Below are 20,608 nucleotides of genomic sequence, written 5' to 3'. Positions count from 1 at the left end.
TCAGCAGCCAATGAAATAATTCGTAGATCATTTAAAGATAAATTTAAGGAAGCCTTAAATATTGGGTCATCTAAAAAGTATCCGCGGTTTTTTGTCACTAGATGTGTGTTGATGGTCATATATCTAGTGACAAAGTACCGCGGATACTTTTTAGATGACCCAATATAAGGCCTGACTATGAATACGGGAGTAATAGTCACGTAGTTCTCAAACCGAAAGTGGATGTATGTACTAGTGGTAGTGTACGAGCGATTTCGACGATAACAGGAGTCAGGAGAAAAGCCGGCAGCATGACCTCTCCTCAGATTTCCCTCTGCTAGAACATTGCCACCGAACTTCTATTTCTAGAATCTCTAGTTTCGTCTAGTTATAATGGTCTATGAGCTTGCGCACATTACTTACAACAAATATTAGAAATAACGAATAAATATTGAGATTTGATTTCAACCTATCAAATACCAGAATACAAAAGTTACATACTGGAATACACGGTTTCTGGTTTTTAGGTTAAAATCTTATTATTTTTATTCCTTATTACTAATATTTCCATTGTGCGCAGAGCCTAATTACTAATATTGTATTTCCTCCATTGTGCGCAGAGCCTATGAGTTAACAAAACGTACAGAGCTCTCTCGCATTACTTCACATTACTTCTAGAGGCACTAACTCGATATTTACCGGTTTACGAGGCACCATCTCGCGACATTGTCGCGTACCGTGTTGTTAATTTCCATCATCACGTGACTCGTCGAGCCAATCGTGGCAGCTCGATGACCCTATACGTGGCATAAGTTGCAGATCCTTTCCACGTCCGCCATTTTGACATACGGTACTTTTCGGGAGTGTTGGTTTTATGTTTTATCGTTTCTCGTGAAAATAATCTTTTTTACTGAAACGTAAGTAACGTAAGTGGCATATATGTGCAACGTGGCGTCACCAGAGAACTCGATAGTAAGAGCAAGTCTCTGGGTAATGGATCTTTGAGCGCGGAACCTTTGACGATTCTCTGGGGAGTAGGTCGAAGGTGACAGGCCACCGGGTGTACGCAGTGGCTTCGCAAACCGCACGATATCCTCTACTTTGCTCGCGCGGTTTCACGCTCTGCTGATATTTTTAATAGTACCAACACCCTTAAATAGTACGAAAACTACATAGAGATCGTCGGCAAGGCAGTCAATAGCGATCCCCGAGGGTATGCTGGTCCGATAATCACAACGATTTTATTGAGGATGAGAATCGATAGCGAGCAGCGTGAACAGTCTCTCGTGCATGTGCTCTTTCATCATCTTTTTCTTTTTTTTTCTCTCTCTCTCTCTCTCTCTCTCTCTCTCTCTCTCTCTCTCTCTCTCTCTCTCCCTCTCCCCTTTTGACGAAAGGTGTCGAATGTATGATTCCCGCCGTGTCGAGATTCATTGTCGATTGTCCTGTGCGTGCGTGCGTGCGTGCGTGAGGGTGCGTGTATGTGTGTATGTATGTATGCATGCATGTATACCTTTCGTGATTACTTTTTTACGCGATCAGGTTAGTTTGCGAGATTTTGGAAATAAGAATCTTAATTCTTATCGTGTTCATACGCGTGAATACGCCGGGATCGCACGACCGCAATCACAAAGACTGGAGATTGATGCTCCGGCATCTGATCACTAGTGCTGCGTTTCAAGAAACGTGTCTTAACATTTCTCGTGTCGCCGCAATCGATTTCGAGTTTCTCTTTCATTCACATACAAATCGTTTTTTCGTGTATCGTTGCTGACGATGTTTCCCCCTGTTAAATTTACTTTTCTGTACTTGATTTTATGCATAAAAAATAGAAAAAGTAAAAAAAATCGACATCTTTATACACGTTTGAATGTTTCCTAATTGCAAATGTTAGATGGTATTTATATACATAAATATCTTTTATACATATCACGCGCGTATTTAGCAATCTCATAATGTTGCTGAATTTATTTCATCATGTCAAGCCAATTTCTTCCTACGTGAATGCTACAATTCTATCATTTAAATATTATACATATCTTAATATATTGTGTTGCATAGTTGAAAACTATAGGAATGTTATACTTTCCATTGTATTTCATGTTGTTTAGTGTTAAATGTAATATAAATACATAGTTTCAAACTATGTAATTGGAAATGAAATTAGGGATATGCAGGAGCTGTAATCTATCATTGCTTAGAATGGCTATGGTCAAAGTCTTGCTTTGAAGCATTTGATGGACCAATTAAAAGAAAGAATTTTATAAACTGAACAATTAAAAAAACAAAGCATTTGCATCATTGCGTTGACCATACCCAATGTGTTTCTAGACAATATGTTAAAATCGAGCATATGTGTGTGTATTTATCTAAAAGTTTATATACTCGATACATATATTTTTTAAGAATATATTATAAGCTGTTTTTATATCATTACAATATAATGGATGTGTGTGTGTGCGCGCGCGCGCGCGCGCGCGCGTGTGTGTGTGTACATATGTGTACATATGTGTGTGTGTGTGTATATATATATGTGCATATGTTCAGGTCCTGACATACAAGTTTCAATCATGGGGAATATGTTTGCAACGTTATTCAAAGGTCTTTTTGGCAAAAAAGAAATGAGGATTTTGATGGTGGGTCTTGATGCAGCGGGTAAAACCACAATTCTGTACAAATTAAAATTAGGGGAAATTGTCACTACAATTCCCACTATAGGTAAGTACATGTCTCTTTCTTTCATGTGCACCTGTAATTTAAAGAATGTATTATCAGATATTAAGTAATATTTTATACATTTCATTCCTATAAACAATTACAATTTCTCAATTTATTCGACTGTAATATAGTTCATTTTTGTACATATTTTAGAGCTTTCATACAGAAAAACTTTCTAGTTGTCACGACCATATTATACCATGATGTCAGAAGTAAGAAATGATACATTATTACAATTTTTATTAGGTACCATTTATAAATAAAAGCAATTTGGATAAAAAGAAATGATGAGATTACTTTAAAACAATTGTAAAAAAAAATGTGAAAGCTATTCTTTTCCCTTTCTTATTGTCGATAAATAATCATAAAAAGTGATAAAAAATTCTCTTATACTTTTTACAACTATTTACCAGCTGTCAGGAGGAAGGAATATAGTTTCCTTTCATTTCGATAAATGCTTAATGCGATCTTGCCATTTTTTTTTTATCCAAATTGTCTTTACAAATGGCATATGACAAAGATTAACGTGTCGTTTCTCTGTCACTTCTGATATCACAATTTAATATAGCCGTGATGACTACAGCAGCCTTAAAAACTGTAATAGTTTATAAATATGTGAAAGGCAATAACATTACACGCACGTAAATGTATTTTTTAGGTTTCAATGTAGAAACAGTCGAGTATAAAAATATAAGTTTCACTGTATGGGATGTAGGTGGCCAAGACAAAATAAGACCTTTGTGGCGGCATTATTTTCAGAATACACAAGTACGTTTATTTTTTTTTATTAATTGTAAATTGTTAATATTTTTCCATTAAATTGATATCTTATTCCATTATCACATCTTTCTTTATATTTAATTTATAGGGATTGATATTCGTCGTTGATAGTAATGATAGGGAACGTATTGGTGAAGCGCGTGAAGAGTTAATGAGAATGCTGGCAGAAGATGAACTTAGAGATGCGGTACTTCTCATATTTGCTAACAAACAAGTAAGTAGTCTTTTGTTGGATTTGCCAGTTGTCTTTTGTTGATTTTCGAGTGATTTAAGCAAAGAACACTAGTAAATGAATAACATTTCAGGATCTGCCAAACGCAATGAATGCAGCAGAGATCACCGACAAGTTGGGGTTACATTCTCTACGTAATCGCAATTGGTACATCCAGGCAACGTGTGCCACGAGTGGAGACGGACTTTACGAAGGTCTCGACTGGCTTTCCAATCAGCTGAAAAATGCCAATCGCTAATTGGGAAAATTACTCTGTCAACATTCAGTTGCTATTAACATCATACAAAAACAGCTGCACGCCTCCTCCCCCCCTCTACTACGAATGGGCAACAAAAGAAACAACCGATACAAACGTCGCAAGCTCTCCGCGATTTGAGTGGAAAATGTAGAAGAGGTTATTCCTGGGAGTTGACTGTGTGTCAGTAGATTTTTTTTTTTTTTTTAAGGGGAGAGAGGAGCGGGAAGCGGTCGCAGGCACACGATCGAACGGCCACATCGGACTATTGCCTTGCGCAACTTATTATAATTATTATTATTATTATTATTATATTAGCATTATATAGTTACACTTTTTACACAGAGATGCCACAAACATGTGGAAAACTTGGAAGTAATTATATTAAAGTACCTAACTTTGAAACATACGATACACATTGATTAATGAGTAATTTAAATGATACCTCTCTTCGGTGAGAAAATTTAAAAAACAAACACACACACACACACACACACACACACACATGCGCGCGAGAAAAGAGAAAGGTAAAGTACCCATAATGTTGCCAGTTTTGAATGCGTTGGACATACCGATTATCATAATGTAGCTGCATATTGTACATTACATTATATAAATATGATAAAAATGTGATCGATAGACGAGAGAATGTTGCTCTGTCCACTACATTTTCAAAAATTGCTCTTGCTTTGGCCCAGCGCGATTTACACGAAAATGCAAACAGTGATTGCAGCAGACAATGCAATGACTTATCATTTCCTAGTTACAAAAGTTTCTTTCTATTTTTTCCAATTCTCGGCGATAAAAAAACTTGGAAAAATCGAAGATGTGGATAATTATCTGACGGTAACTATCTGGTTACTGCAGGTGTGCATCTTCCTTTCACCTGTCCGCCTTCAAGCTTACAGTTTATTCAAACATGTCTTGCTAGAAAAAATGATTTATTTATTACACCTCGATAAGAATTAGAATATATCATCGACATTCCGAAATTGTGCAGTGAACGCGATGGAAAATTCAAAGACTCGAGAGAGATTCGAAAAGGCTCTCGAGCTGTCAGCGAAGAGTCAGGCCTCGTAACTGTTAAATTCGTAAACCTTTGCTATTGTGGCGTTATATGCCATTAATTTTGGTACTATAATTTATGGTCGTTCTTCGATGTCCCAACGTTTTTTTATTTTATCTTTGAAATACATTGTTTTTATAATATATTCCTACCCCTCTAATTTTTCATTCAATCGCCTTTTCGTCATATGCGAAAATTCGTATAATTATGTATGAATGTTTAAACAATTTGTGAAATATATTATAATTGTGCTTTATATAAGTAGTCCATACATTATTCGCCAACGGATACGTAGTCTTTATTTTTATTTAGGTAAATCTTATTTAGATTGGTAATCAATTCCGAACATGTCCCACATCTTCGCGTATAACATTGAGAGGTTAACAAACTTTAATGTATAATAAAAATAGAGCGGCAATAGATATTTTTACGATAAATAATTCTTTTATCATCGATTATTCTCGCATCAGATTCTTAAGATCAAAGACGTATAGCGATACGCGCACGCGCGCGCATGTATCTAAATCACTAAGGTCCAATTGTTCCATCTTTTGGTAAATTTTATCTGTTGGATAAGTAGCAAGACTACCCAATTACATGCGCGGATTGCTAGATTTACCTAACAGGTAAAATTTACCAAAAAGTGGAACAACCGACCCCAAAGACTGTTAAAGATTCTCTAATCAAAATTTGGCCACCTTCTCCTCGATTTATGATTATTCGACAGTTTTCATCCATTCTATTCAAATGCATAATGAATATACTTTACTATGGACTTGTCATAATATTGGGTCATCTAAAAAGTATCAGCGGTACTTTGTCACTAGATATATGACCATCAACACATCAACACAGTGACAAAAAACCGCAGATACTTTTAGATGACCCAATAATTTCTCTCTTCACATTTTTTCTCCGATATCAGCTTCAGTTGGAATCTTGCAAAGTTACTACGCTTGTTAAGTTAATCGGAGCTTGGTGAAAGTGGCCCTAAAAATATGTACAACAAAAATTATCCAATCACATTTTACGTGCGTCTTTATAATGGGCCTCCTACAATAAGCACATTAGTCATAATCAGAAGTCAGGCTACATTTCAATACTTCCATTCTGAAATTTTACTTGAAATATATAGTACACGTAACGTATACTATAGCATATAGAGTAAAATCTTCCTCGGAGAGGAAATTTTGGAATGTAGCCAGAAGCTAAAAATTAACCAATCACAGGCCTAGTTTCCATCGAAGGTTTAATCCGAATCAGAATGTAAGAACCAATCAACTACAGTTAAATATTCCCCTGTTACAATCGAACGACAGGGGAATGCTCGACTGCAGTTGGTTAATTCTTACATTTTGATCTGGATTAAACCCTCGGTGGAAACTAAGTCACCGTCGTCAATTTTTAGCTTCTGATTTATGACTAATGCCTTATTGTAGAAGATCCATAAGAGAAATGCGATTGGATAATTTTTTTAATGGGCCTTCTTCTTAATAAGCCATAAACTGTAAATGTGTCAAACCGAACGCGACAGAAAGTTGCTAGAAGTTACTATAATCTAGTTATTTCCCTAGTGACGCGTAACGCGACGCGATGCGTGCGTCAAATGAAATGACGCGCCCTTGAGTTCTTACCTTTACGAGTTTACGACATTAGCGCCAATTCAATCAGTATGCATCTTCGCTCGTAAGGTTATAATTTTCGCGCGTTTGAGAGTAATATTCTTAATATTTTTGTCGCAGGACGTTACAAGAACGACGTACGAGTTATGCAATAAAGCAATAAATAAACTGATTGTTCGTTAATGGATGATAAGTAAGAAACATGATAATGTGGACGGAGAATACCGGAGATCGGATATGTCATCACGTATATATATGTATATATGCATATATTAAATTGCGTTTGTATAAATGAGGATTCGACGTTTTTTTCATCGCATAAATGGAAGTATTTGTATTGCTAGCAACAATGCTGTGCCGCAAAAAGGAATCCACATATAGTCAAGTAGGTGCAAATGTAATATAATAATTAATGTATCGATTTTATTGTTCAGTATCGCGTAGTTATCACCATAGGTGATGGGAAATAATGAGATGTGGTGATGAGAAATAATAAAAATGATTTTTTTAGAGCGACAAATTATAGGATGGAATCTAGACTGTTATGTTTTACACTCTGATTTATACATCCAATGCTAAAACAATGTCGAGTACACTGATGCAGCAATTTGTCCAACGACTCAAGTCGAGAAATGAGGAGGCCCGCAACAAGGCGGCACGCGATCTGTGTTTGTATGTCAAACGGGAACTGCGGGAGGCGTCACAGGAGGAGATCACAGCTTTTATGGATGAATTCAACCATCACATATTCGAAATGGTATCTGCTTCTGATATTAACGAGAAGAAAGGTGGTATTTTAGCCATAGTTTGCCTTATAGGAGCAGACGTAGGTAATTTTAATACACGAACGGTACGATTTGCTAACTATCTTAGAAATTTGATACCTTCCAACGACGTAGGCGTTATGCAATTAGCTGCGAAGACTGTTGGGAAATTGGCGCTAGTTTCTGGTACTTATACAGCTGAGTATGTCGAGTTTGAGGTAAAACGTGCCTTCGAGTGGCTTGGTACAGACAGACACGAGGGTAGGAAACATGCTGCCGTACTCGTACTAAGAGAACTCGCTGTCTCTGTGCCAACATACTTTTTCCAACAAGTTACACCATTTTTCGAGTTGATATTCAATGCTATACATGATCCTAAGCCAGCTATACGGGAAGGCGCAGTAGAAGCTTTGAGAGCGGCCCTAGTAGTTACTGCTCAAAGAGAAACTGTGAAGCAAATGCACAAGTCACAATGGTACAAACAGTGCTACGACGAAGTAATCGACGGATTTGAGGAGATTCATTCAAAAGAGAAGGGCATTAATAGGGATGACAGGATACATGGCTCGCTATTAGTACTGAACGAACTGCTAAGATGCAGCAATGTCCAGTGGGAAAGGAACTATGAGGCTTTAATGGAGAGATTGAATGGTTCTACGCAAAATGAAAATGATATACTTTCTTTAATGCCATGCTTGAAGACAACGATAGGATCCAAATGGGCCGGGTACTGTACCCAGAATGCGACTGCGTCTCAGCACACGTTATATCCAGCGCATGAGTCGACCGTTTGCAGATGCTTGATGCAGGATAGGTTAGATGATATTTATAATGACGTTATGAATCAAAAGATATCGAGGAATCCGCATATTCAACATGCCCTCATGATGCTATTGCCAAGACTCGCTGCATTTAACAAGGAAAAGTTTATAAGAGATCATTTGAAAGAGTCTTTAGCATACCTTTTACTAATCCTACGCAGTCGTGAGAAAGATCGCTACGCCGCTTTCACGTCGATCGGCTTTATAGCCGTGGCAGTGGAGGATGCAATAAATCCGTACCTGCCGAAAATCATGGAAATGATCAAAAGTTTGCTACCATCAAAGGAAACCCCGAGCAAGAAGCGTACTTCCCTAGAGCCGGCGGTGTTTGTTTGCATTACCCTGCTCAGCCACGCGGTCAAACAGGTCATAGCCTCTGACGTAAGGGACTTGCTGGAGCCCATGTTTCAAACCGGATTGAGTCCAATATTGACCACGGCCCTCAGAGAGCTGGCGCACAGCATTCCGTCTCTGCAGGTGGATATATCTCAAGGTCTCTTGCGAATGCTGTCACAGGTTTTAATGCAAAAACCCTTGAGACATCCCGGTGCACCGTGGACGGCGACTAGTCCTAGTTCTACGGGGGATGACGTTTCGTCGACAGTACTTGCATTGAAAACATTAGGTACCTTTAACTTTGACAATAATCCATTGTTGCAGTTCGTCAAGAGATGCGCGGATCACTTTTTAACGTCGGAACAAGCGGAGGTCCGATTAGAAGCTGTCAAGACGTGCTCTAGATTATTGAGATTAACACTGAATCAGTCCGGTCCTACGGTAACCACTACTGTCTCGACTGTTCTGGGTAAATTGCTGGTAGTAGGAATAACCGACACAGATCCCGACGTTCGTCTGTGGGTATTGGCATCGTTGGACGATTCCTTTGACGTTCAATTAGCGCAAGCGGAGAATTTGTCTGCGCTGTTTATTGCCATGAACGACGAGATGTTTGAAATAAGAGAATTAGCGGTTCGTACTGTTGGCCGACTCAGCACACTGAATCCTGCTTACGTTATGCCATCGTTAAGGAAGACTTTAGTGCAGTTTCTGACGGAATTGGAGCATTCAGGTATGGGTCGAAATAAGGAACAAGCCGCTCGAATGTTGGATCATCTAGTAGTGACTGCGCCGAGACTCGTTCGACCATACATGGAGCCAATTTTGAAAGTTCTTGTCCCAAAGTTAAAGGAATCAGATCCCAATCCCGGCGTTGTGCTGGCTGTTCTCCGCGCGATTGGTGATTTGGCTGAGGTCAACGGTGCCGAGATGCAACAGTGGATGTCCGAGCTTTCGTCGATATTACTGGAAATGTTGGTAGATGCCAGTTCGCCTGAGAAAAGAGGAGTAGCGTTGTGGGTATTTGGCCAATTAGTTGGTAGCACAGGTCACGTGGTGAAACCGTATATACAATATCCGACTTTGCTGGACGTTCTTATTAATTTCCTCAAAACCGAACAACAGCCGATCATTAGAAGAGAAGCCATTAGAGTGCTTGGACAGTTGGGTGCATTGGACCCTTATAAACATAAAATGAATATCGGACAAATTGACTGCCAGTTGGACACGCTCACCTCAATGGCAGACACCAAGAATGATGTGGAGAACACTCAGGATTTGACAACCAGTGAAATGCTGGTGAACATGTCACCGTCCACATTGGAAGAATTTTATCCAGCGATTGCCATTACGACGCTTATGCGAATTATTCGCGAGCCGACCTTGTCTCAGCATCACACCATGGTGGTGCAAGCGGTGACCTTTATATTTAAAAGTCTTGGGATAAAATGCGTACCATACATCTCTCAGGTCATGCCAAGCTTCCTGAACGTCGTGCACACGGCGGACATGAATTTTCGAGAATTCCTATTCCAACAGTTGGCTGTTCTCATCGCCATCGTGAAGCAACATATACGCAACTATTTGGACGACATATTCATCTTGATCAAGGAATTCTGGACTGTGAATAGCCCGTTACAGAGCACGTTGATTCTTTTAGTCGAGCAGATTGCAATGGCCCTAGGCGCGGAATTCAAGATCTACCTGCCACAGCTGATGCCGCCAATACTCCGAGTACTAACGCACGATAGCAGCAAAGATCGCGCAGTGACGGTGAAGCTGCTTCTGGCTCTACAGACATTCGGTAACAATCTGGACAATTATCTGCATCTCGTACTTCCACCGATCGTTAAACTGTTTTACGCAAATGACTGCCCGATAGCCGTGAATAAGGTTGCTCTCGAAACGGTCGATCTCCTCGCGGACACGTTGGATTTTACAGATTTCGCGTCGCGAATCGTTCACACTCTGGTACGTACGTTGGACCAATGTCCAGAATTAAGGAGCACGGCCATGGACACACTTTGCGCTGTCGTGATGCAATTGGGCAAGAAGTATCAGATTTTCATCGTGTTAGTCCAGAAAGTTATGACGAAGCACAAGATAGTCAATTCACGATATGATGTTCTAGTAGACAAGATACTCACAGACTCGACAGCGGCAGACGGCGAAGATTTCTTACTGATGAGAATGCGACACTCGCGCAATAAGAATCGCGAGTTCTCCTTAACGCCTTCGGAAACAATTAAGAAACTGAACGTATCGGCTTCGAATTTGCAGAAGGCATGGACAGCGACACGACGGGTATCCAAGGACGATTGGCTCGAATGGCTACGATGCTTCTCTATCGGTCTCCTCAAAGAATCCCCCTCTCCGGCTCTGAGATCTTGCTGGGCGCTGGCGCAAACCTACGCTGTGTTACCGCGCGATCTGTTCAACGCGGCTTTCGTCTCGTGCTGGACCGAACTTGCCGAGAACTACCGGACGGAACTGATACAGACTCTGCATCAAGCGTTGATGGTCCCCGATCTGCCCACCGAAGTGACGCAGACCATTCTGAACTTGGCTGAATTCATGGAACATATTGACAAGGGTCCTCTACCATTAGACAATAAGATTCTCGGGGATACGGCGATGCATTGTCGTGCGTATGCCAAGGCGTTACACTACAAGGAGGACGAGTTCCATAAGAGCAGGAACAGCAGCGTGTTCGAGTCCCTGATTTCCATCAATAACAAACTTCAACAGAAAGAAGCGGCGGAAGGTCTGTTGGAATATGTAATGAATCACAATCAGCAAGATCTCAAGGTCCAGATACGTTGGTACGAGAAGCTTCACAACTGGGATAAAGCGTTGCAGCTGTATCAGGAACGTCTGGAGAGCGATTCCGCAGATGTGGAGTCTACTTTGGGAGAGATGCGTTGTCTGGAGGCTCTCGGAGAATGGGGACAATTGCATGAGGTTGCTACAAAACAATGGACGAATCAGACCGACGATACCAAGCAAAGAATGTCGAGAATGGCGGCAGCTGCAGCGTGGGGTTTGGGTCAATGGGAAAGTATGCAGAAGTACGTTTCATTGATACCGAAGGATACCCAAGATGGAGCGTTTTACAGAGCGGTACTGGCGATCCATGATGAACAGTACAACGTCGCGCATCAATTTATCGATAGTGCCAGGGATCTGTTAGACACTGAACTAACCGCCATGGCTGGTGAGAGCTATCAACGGGCGTACAACGCCATGGTGGAAGTACAGAAATTGGCCGAGTTAGAAGAAGTAATCCAATTTAAGCTGGTGCCCGAACGTAGAGCGGCCATCAAGGCCATGTGGTGGGAAAGGCTTCAGGGTGGACAAAAGATAGTAGAAGACTGGCAGAAGATCATACAGGTACACACGCTGGTAGTCTCACCACACGACGACATGTACACGTGGCTTAAATATGCCAGTCTTTGTCGGAAGAGCGGTAGTTTGATGCTGTGTCACAAAACGTTGGTAATGCTGATGGGCACAGATCCATCCCTGACTCCAGAGCAGCCGCTGCCGACCACTCATCCCCAGGTAACCTTCGCTTATTGCAAGCACTTGTGGGTTGCAAATAAACGCGAGGAGGCTTACAATCAGCTGCAACGATTTGTGCAGACCTACTTACAGCCGACAACAGCGGCGATAATTAATCAAGAGGACGAGAAGCAGTATGAAAGTAAAAAGAGATTGCTCGCCAGGTGTTATCTTAAGCTCGGCGAGTGGCTGGAGTCCTTGCAGGGTATAAACGAACATTCTATTCCTGCGGTATTATCTTATTATGCCGCAGCGACGGAGCATGATCCCACATGGTATAAAGCTTGGCATGCCTTCGCTTACACCAATTACGAGACCGTTTTGTTTTACAAGCATCAGCAAGGTAGTGATTCTGCTCCTACAGAGGCTGCATCAGGCAACGGAGCGCGCAATAATCTCTCCAGCTCACAATATATATCTCAATTTACTGTCCCAGCTGTGGAGGGATTTTTCAGGTCCATCAACTTGTCGGATGGTAACTCCCTGCAAGACACCCTCCGCCTGCTTACACTCTGGTTCGATTATGGTCAGTGGCCAGAGGTATATGACGCTGTGGTCGAAGGCATAAGATTAATAGAGATAAATACTTGGTTGCAAGTGATTCCACAACTCATAGCCAGAATCGACACTCCTAGAGCGCTGGTCGGTCGATGCATACATCATCTTCTCATAGATATAGGAAAAACGCACCCTCAGGCTTTGGTTTATCCGTTGACAGTGGCTTCAAAGAGTGCTAGCCACGCGAGGAAGACCGCAGCTAACAAAATTCTGAAGAGTATGTGTGAACATAGTCCGACATTGGTTCAGCAGGCCATGATGGCGAGTGATGAGCTCATTAGAGTTGCGATTTTATGGCACGAACTGTGGCACGAGGGCTTAGAAGAGGCTAGTAGATTATATTTTGGGGAGAGGAACGTTAGAGGCATGTTTGACACTTTAGAGCCTTTACACGCCATGCTCGAAAGAGGGCCGCAAACTCTAAAAGAGACGTCCTTCAATCAAGCTTACGGAAGGGATTTAATAGAAGCACAGGAATGGTGTAATCGATATAAAACATCTCGGAACGTGAGAGATTTAAATCAAGCTTGGGATTTGTATTATCACGTATTTCGGAGGATATCCCGACAATTGCCACAATTGACCAGTTTGGAATTACAATACGTCAGTCCGAAATTGCTCATTTGCAGAGATTTGGAATTAGCTGTTCCGGGAAGCTATAGCCCTGGCCAACCTATCGTGAGAATAGCAAGCATTCATAGCTCTATGCAGGTGATAACTAGCAAACAGAGGCCGAGAAAGTTGTGCATTAAAGGTCAGTTATTTTTTAAAAGCAAATTAGGTTCGAATATTTCGATGATATATAAAAAAAAAGCTGATAATATTGATTTGCTTTATACCTATGTATTTTGTAGGTAGTAACGGTAAGGATTATATGTTTCTATTGAAAGGTCATGAGGATCTGAGACAAGATGAAAGGGTAATGCAGTTATTTGGTTTAGTGAACACTCTCTTGTTACATGATCCGGATACCTTCCGAAGAAATCTTACTATTCAAGTAAGAGAGTTACAGCGTTTATAATATTATAATTGTTAAAGAAATATATGAATAATATTGTGACTTTATGTTTAGAGATACGCTGTGATTCCATTATCCACAAATAGTGGTCTTATCGGTTGGGTACCGCATTGTGATACGCTTCATACGCTTATTAGAGACTACAGAGAGAAGAAGAAAATATTATTGAATATCGAGCATAGGATAATGTTACGAGTGAGGAGGCTTTAAAAATTTTTATATTAAGTTTTATATTAAGAAATTTGTCTAGTATACATTGTATATGAGAATGTAAATTTTCTATTTTCTTATATATTTGAATTAATATGATGTAAATTTCCAAAATGAGTTCACCTCGTGTAAAAGGCTCGAATCAGGTCGAATTGCTTACGAGTTGATCGCTCTTGGAGTCATATGTTGCCTTCTTATAATATTATTTTATATATAATAATATATAATAATTATATATTTTTTTTTTCTTTTTTAGATGGCACCTGACTATGATCATCTCATACTCATGCAAAAGGTTGAAGTATTCGAGCACGCACTCGAGCATACCCACGGCGATGACCTAGCGCGACTTTTGTGGTTGAAGTCTCCGTCGAGCGAAGTATGGTTTGATCGTAGAACGAACTATACGCGCTCTCTGGCTGTGATGTCTATGGTGGGATACATACTCGGTCTCGGTGATCGTCATCCGTCTAATTTAATGCTCGACCGTCTCAGTGGTAAGATATTGCACATCGACTTCGGAGATTGCTTCGAGGTAGCGATGACACGCGAAAAGTTCCCGGAGAAGATACCGTTCCGTTTGACGCGAATGTTGATCAATGCAATGGAGGTGACCGGAATAGAGGGAACGTATAGAAGGACTTGCGAGTCCGTGATGTCCGTGCTACATCGAAACAAGGATAGTCTAATGGCGGTTCTAGAGGCATTTGTTTATGACCCTCTCCTGAATTGGAGATTGATGGACAATACTGTGCCCAAGGGCAAACGATCGGACGCTCAAGGCATGAGTGCCAGTAGCAGTCAGGAACATGGCGATATGCTCGATTCTCTTACCGCCACATTACCAAAGAAGGGTGTACCATGTAGCATTGAAAATGGAGGTAATTGCACTTTTAAATCATTTTAACTTGACATCGTCACCTTACTTGTAAATTGTTTTTATATATTTTTTTATACACGCAGTTTTATACACACACACGCGCGCATGTGTGTATCTGTTACATATAAAGACATTAATAAAAATTGATCAAATGTAATAAAAAATTTAAAAAACTTAAAGTCAACAAAAAATAATTTATATAAAAAAAATCATTTAACTTTATTATCGTGACATCTACAATCTGCGCTTTTGCAATGTCCGCAGCTGATAATAATCAACCAGAAGCATTGAACAAGAAAGCCTTGACGATCATAACAAGAGTCAGAGATAAATTAACAGGGCGTGATTTTTCGCATGAAGAAACTCTCAGTGTGCGACAACAAGTCGATCTGTTGATCCAGCAAGCTACAAATAACGAAAATCTTTGCCAATGTTATATTGGATGGTACGTAATAATTTATAATTAGAAAATTTCGGGTATTTATTTATTTTTATCATTTACAATCTGTATATCTTTTTTCATATTATATATATAGATATATCAACAACTTACTTAATATTTATTTTGATATTACAAGAACGTATATAAATTATATTAAAAAATAACGATCTCATTGTTGCATACTATTACAGGTGTCCGTTTTGGTAAATGATGAGGATGGATTTTATTCAGTAAAGATAAATCCTCGTAAGTGTGCAATCGCCTGCTTTTGCATTTACAACTTTTATGAAATTATTAATTATGTTCAAGATTTTATGATTAGTTTGTATCATATGTGTATGCGCGCGCGTGTGTGTGTGTGTGGATGTGTGTATGAGTGTGTGTATGTTCACATAATCTATTAACTCGTGGTCACTTTGCACAATAGCTACTTCATTACTCATATACATATATCACATCATTGTAAATAATACTTGTGCATCATCGATCTTAATTTCATTGAAATAAAGTCTTATGTTGATATCGATGCCGAATCATGCATATGTAACAAGATTTACAAATGTTCGGTTTTGGATAAATACTCTGGATAAATACATACATAGAAAAATTCAACGCCTTCCGTTGTAGCCTCCGTGTTGTTTGAACGCCTTCAACAATGAGGATAAATTATGAAGTCTCCGTATCATTTGTGCGGAAAGGTGACAGCGGCAACAGTTCGTTCACCTTAGTCCGTAGAACTTTCTTCATATCGGATCTCGTCAAGTAGATGGGCATGTTTTCGCCAAACTCGGACATGAACTGCCTGCACACTCCGCATGGCGTGGTAAACGAAGTATTTTCCTGATCAGCGACCACGGCCAACGCTGTGAACTTTCGTTTCCCCTCCGACACAGCCCGCGCGATTGCCGTGACCTCGGCGCATACGCCCGCCGGATAGGACGCATTCTCCACGTTACAGCCCTGTGAGATGCTACCGTCGACGCATCGTACCGCGGCGCCGACCTTGAACTTACTGTATGGCGAGTACGCGTTCTCACGCACCGCCGCACTCTCCTTTATCAGCTCCTGAATTTCTCCGTCTGCAAAATGGTACATCCATCAGCTTATCGATATAGCGATATCAGTTTATTGACATGTAAGAAATCTGTGGATGATTTTTAATGGTAGATGTGAATCGTATGAAGTAGGGAATTGTATATAAATGTAACAACAAACGTACAATTAAAAATAACTCAATTATAAACATTTCCAAGTATAAAATGTAACTTTGTATAACGTATATATGTAATTTAGATACGTATTTATCAATTTGTTATTTAATTGTTTATCATATATCATTACACATTATCTATGATATATGATATATGTGCGCGCACGCACGCACGCACATACGCATACTCACACACGCACACACACACACGCACGGTGTTCTAAAACTAATGATAAATATTTTGTAGATAGATTCTTCATAATATTAAGATGAAAAGTCTAATATAAAAAATATCGAGACTGTAATAGGTTTTTTTAAATAAGAAGAGTTTAAAAATTACGAACGACGAGATTAGAATTTTGCCCAAAAATGGCAAAATGCTCAATGTGAAGATACTTCCTCAAACTTTATATCTTTGACAATAACAAAATTCAACATTTTCACATCCATTGACCATCTTGCCAATTCTGAGCGCGCAAAATTCTAGTTCCGTCATCATTTTTTAACTATTCCTATTTGAAAACTATTATAGTCATATTCTCCACATTTTCATATTAGACTTTCCGTTTTAAAATATTACAAAGAATCTGTCTTTAAAATATTTATCATCAGTTTTGGGACCTTATATGTAATATTTATTTACATACCACGAAATAAATATCGAAACTATATGTAATCATATATGTATATAACAGTTTTTAATTTTTTCAATTAATTTTGTTATACCTATTCTTCGAAAAGGTTTTGAAATTTTACTCAAATATAATTTCAGCCATCACTGCAATTACAATTAATTATCCCGCGCTACGCGTCTCGTTCGATTTGATTGGTCGCCACCGTTGCGCGCGAAATCTCGCAGATTTTAATATAATATCGAGAAAACTAACGTTTCGCGTATATTCTGAAAACAATTTTAAACAAATAAGAAAAAATTTTCAACAGTTTCAAATATTAATATAAGAAAAACCACATCTATTTAAATGTCTATTTAAATGATTCATCGTATCTTCAGTTTGTTGAGAATGCATTCTATTACGAATATTTATAACTCGAATTGAACTGTAATTTTGATTACAAATAAATGTCGGTGGTATGACTTTCCGTGAAGAAAAACCGTGTATCTTCGTACAACGATATTCTCATTAATATTTGAACATGAGACAGAATCTTAATATTTACGACATAAGAAGTGTATGAAATAAGAAGTACTAGTATAATACCGCGCGGCAGCATATGTAATCATAAATTGTAAAGTTGTTTCTTTGACAGTTTGAGAGTACACGGTGGGGACAAAGTCTCGTTATCAGGGGATTTTATTATTATCAAACTAACATCACAGATTGATTATCCACCACTTATCTCCCAGGGACTATCCCGAATGATTTTTTGATATTTATTAAAGTCAACGATTTTTAGATTGTAGCGAAAACACAATATTATGAGATAATAAGCTAAAAGATGTTTAATTAATTTAAAAAGTTAAATATTTTTAAGCTGTTTAGTTTTGTAATATCTTTTCAATTTTTAAAATTTTCAAACTTGTAAATCTCATTAATTTCTTTACACTTTACAGCTTAACGCGTTCGACTATTGCAGCAATATACATTCTTAATATACATATAAAATGTCGAAATGCCTGATTTTTTTATGTCTCCTTCGTCGATGTAATTTACATGTATGTGCGTACAATGGAAACAATTGTTGCATAAATTACATAAATTATAGCAATATTAATCAAATCACATTCGATTCTGTATGGGACGTAGTTTTTGGGCTGTGTTAATTCGAAATTCGCTCAGCTGCGGTCGATGCTAAAAAGTCTATAGTGCACATAATGCAAATTTAACTTATTATATATAGATTTCCGGTGCTTGCAGTGAATTTTGGAATATAATCTTTTTACAATTGTCCCTGGAACGCGAGCATACGTGTTGAAAACATATGGGAGCAACAGAAAGCGAGAATCGATATCATGAGAGACAATGAGAGACTTTTGGGAAACGCACTTTTGCGTACTTTATTGCGAAAGCGAGTCTTTACCAAGCGATGCGAAATCGATTATTTCCCAGATGCCCATTTCGCCAGGATGCCGTTCCAGGACGCTAATTATGAAGGTTGCTGCGAGAGACGCAATGAAGATTGTGGCAGATGTGTAAGAATGAAGAAGACTGATAGTTTTTTCCACTCCTAGTCTTTGACTACCGTTCGACAACTTGTTAGTTGGACGACTGCGATGATAATCAGACAAACAGCTTCGCAAACCTCGCAGCCACTCGCAGCCGCCGGCGACTGACGGTGACGGCGAACGGCGACGTCGGCGACATGCGTTTATTGCGTTTACTCGTACAGCTGCTGATTCAGCAACGCTCAACTGTCCTATCTAACTTAACCTAATCTAACCTCACTCACCTCGCCTCACCTCACTTCACCTGACCTCACCTCACCTCACCTCATCTCACCTTACCTCACCTTACCTCGCCTCACTTCACCTCACCTCATCTCACCTCACCTCACCTCACCTCGCCTCACCTCACCTCACCTCACCTCACCTCACCTCATCTCACCTCACCTCATCTCACTCTCGCGCGGTTTGGTTCGGTTCGAACGCAAGCTTTCGAATCCTATGAAGTCTGTGTCCTTCTTAGTATACTCAACTTGTTGCACAGCTAGCTCATCCTTCTTTTTTTTTTCTTTTAATTCACATTAGAAAAAGAAAAGGATGAATTGTGCAAAGCTAAAAAGACCAGATAGTTGCGATCAATTCAGTGTACTTAATTTTTTGTAATTGAGAATCGATTGAAATGCAAGATTCAGATTTTCAGAAATTCGCATTCGAAATATCAGCTTTTTCTATGCATCATGAATACTGTTCAATTCAGAGTTTTAAATAGGAAATGCAGTTTTTCAATTCAATTGAATCTAATTGAATCCCCAAATGAATCCAAAAAAAAGTTTTCGCTTTTATTTAACACATGTATTCGGATAGATAAAATTTCTATCTATTTTAATTCTCGTTTACTGCGGGTTGGTAGCGTAATTTATATAAATATATCGCAATTAGAACATGTACATTATGTATAAGTATTATGTACACAGGACTGTCGATGCTTTTAATAATTGAAATAAATTTAGACTATTTAGCTTATGGGAACAATTAATATGGGAAAAGCTCGATTCTGTTCTTCTTTGAAGAAAGTTTGCAGAAAGTTTGCACAAAGGGCCTATTTTTTTCTCAGTTAAACTTCTTGTACATTTCATATTTTCTCTTTTTTCTTTTTCTTCAACGTGGAGAAAAAAGAAGGCAAGAAAAAAAATATTTAGCTAAACATGTGTTCCGATATGCATGTAAATTAATTTAGACGTTTGTAGAAAAATGTAACGTCGTGAGTTACAGCGCAAGAGTACCAGGAAAATGGCACCTGTAGTTAATTCTTACTGGCAAATTATAATTTTATTCATTTTTGGTATTGATATTATGTTTCGTATTATGTCGACATAATATTAGATAATATTGATAAACGTCACGTTTAAATATCATTTATCGATTGCGTTTCTTTTGATTCTTGATACTTGATACTTGATATTGTCGCAGTCGCGCATTTAAAAATAAGGTGAGCGAGTCGATAATCGAAGGAGATCTATCGATGTGCGCGCGGGAAAATTCAATTCGCCGTTGTCAACGAAGAAAGAGGTAACAAACACACCAATAAGTGTTGGAAATTTTTATCAAATATCGTATCTAATAACATATATAAATCTTTATCATCACAGATTTATTATGCGCGTTAAAATGTTGAATTACACATAGATTTCGACTTGGATGTTTCTCACAATTAAATTATAAATGAAATAAAATGAATTTCGCGCTGACCTATATAATATCTGCATCTCTGCCGAATTGAGTGAACTACTCTAGGGAGATGTAGGTCGAAAATGAATTTATATCTCTCGTACATAAGGTAGGCTTGTTACACGTCAAATTATTCGATTCTTGTCCTGAATTATAGATCGTCTAAAATGGGCTTAGGGTATACTCTCACTCCCACTCACCGATAGATGCGATAGAGAGAAAGAGAAGGAGAAGGAGAGCCGAAGCGTGGAGGGAGAGGTGAGAGAGCGCGAAGCGAACTGTGAAGGAAAGAAGTGAGAAGGACGGAAGGAAGTGGAGAGCGCGTG

The 20,608-nt window shown here is 39.0% G+C and overlaps 3 protein-coding genes across 6 annotated transcripts; 2 read left to right on the top strand and 1 right to left on the bottom strand.

Moving 5' to 3' along the window:
* The first annotated feature begins 745 nt into the window (after nucleotides 1-745).
* On the top strand, nucleotides 746-5,271 carry Arf79F (ADP-ribosylation factor 1). Of its 2 annotated transcripts, none has more exons than XM_011067350.2 (5): nucleotides 746-896; nucleotides 2,527-2,697; nucleotides 3,356-3,465; nucleotides 3,566-3,691; nucleotides 3,783-5,271. In XM_011067350.2, exons 2-5 carry the CDS (start codon nucleotides 2,550-2,552, stop codon nucleotides 3,945-3,947), a joined length of 549 nt encoding a protein of 182 aa, XP_011065652.1. In that variant the 5' UTR covers nucleotides 746-896; nucleotides 2,527-2,549; the 3' UTR covers nucleotides 3,948-5,271. The 2 variants fall into 2 exon arrangements, with proteins under 2 accessions (XP_011065652.1, XP_011065651.1); XM_011067349.2 differs by having other exon boundaries at nucleotides 782-1,192.
* Nucleotides 5,272-5,407: 136 nt separating this feature from the next.
* Nucleotides 5,408-17,545, top strand: Tor (serine/threonine-protein kinase Tor). Of its 2 annotated transcripts, none has more exons than XM_087403689.1 (8): nucleotides 5,408-6,680; nucleotides 6,753-7,017; nucleotides 7,144-13,426; nucleotides 13,527-13,669; nucleotides 13,745-13,885; nucleotides 14,157-14,781; nucleotides 15,045-15,225; nucleotides 15,414-17,545. In XM_087403689.1, the coding sequence occupies exons 3-8, from the start codon at nucleotides 7,177-7,179 to the stop codon at nucleotides 15,427-15,429; spliced, it is 7,356 nt and encodes a 2,451-aa protein (XP_087259815.1). In that variant the 5' UTR covers nucleotides 5,408-6,680; nucleotides 6,753-7,017; nucleotides 7,144-7,176; the 3' UTR covers nucleotides 15,430-17,545. The 2 variants fall into 2 exon arrangements, with proteins under 2 accessions (XP_087259815.1, XP_011065645.2); XM_011067343.2 differs by having other exon boundaries at nucleotides 5,408-7,017; nucleotides 15,414-15,468; nucleotides 15,850-17,545.
* Nucleotides 15,252-20,595, bottom strand: LOC105152847 (cytidine deaminase). 2 transcript variants are annotated; one of them, XM_011067344.2, is made up of 2 exons: nucleotides 20,304-20,595; nucleotides 15,252-16,301 (listed from the first exon to the last, which is right to left on the bottom strand). In XM_011067344.2, the coding sequence occupies exons 1-2, from the start codon at nucleotides 20,386-20,388 to the stop codon at nucleotides 15,889-15,891; spliced, it is 498 nt and encodes a 165-aa protein (XP_011065646.1). In that variant the 5' UTR covers nucleotides 20,389-20,595; the 3' UTR covers nucleotides 15,252-15,888. The 2 variants fall into 2 exon arrangements, with proteins under 2 accessions (XP_011065646.1, XP_011065647.1); XM_011067345.2 differs by lacking the exon at nucleotides 20,304-20,595 and adding an exon at nucleotides 18,473-18,781.
* Between the last annotated feature and the right edge of the window lie 13 nt (nucleotides 20,596-20,608).

The sequence above is a fragment of the Acromyrmex echinatior genome, chromosome 2, assembly GCF_024713525.1.
Source record: "Acromyrmex echinatior isolate Ae372 chromosome 2, ASM2471352v2, whole genome shotgun sequence".
NCBI lineage: Eukaryota > Metazoa > Arthropoda > Insecta > Hymenoptera > Formicidae > Acromyrmex > Acromyrmex echinatior.
The sequence above is the reverse complement of the archived record's forward strand: the minus strand, read 5'-3'. Positions and strand labels throughout refer to the sequence as shown.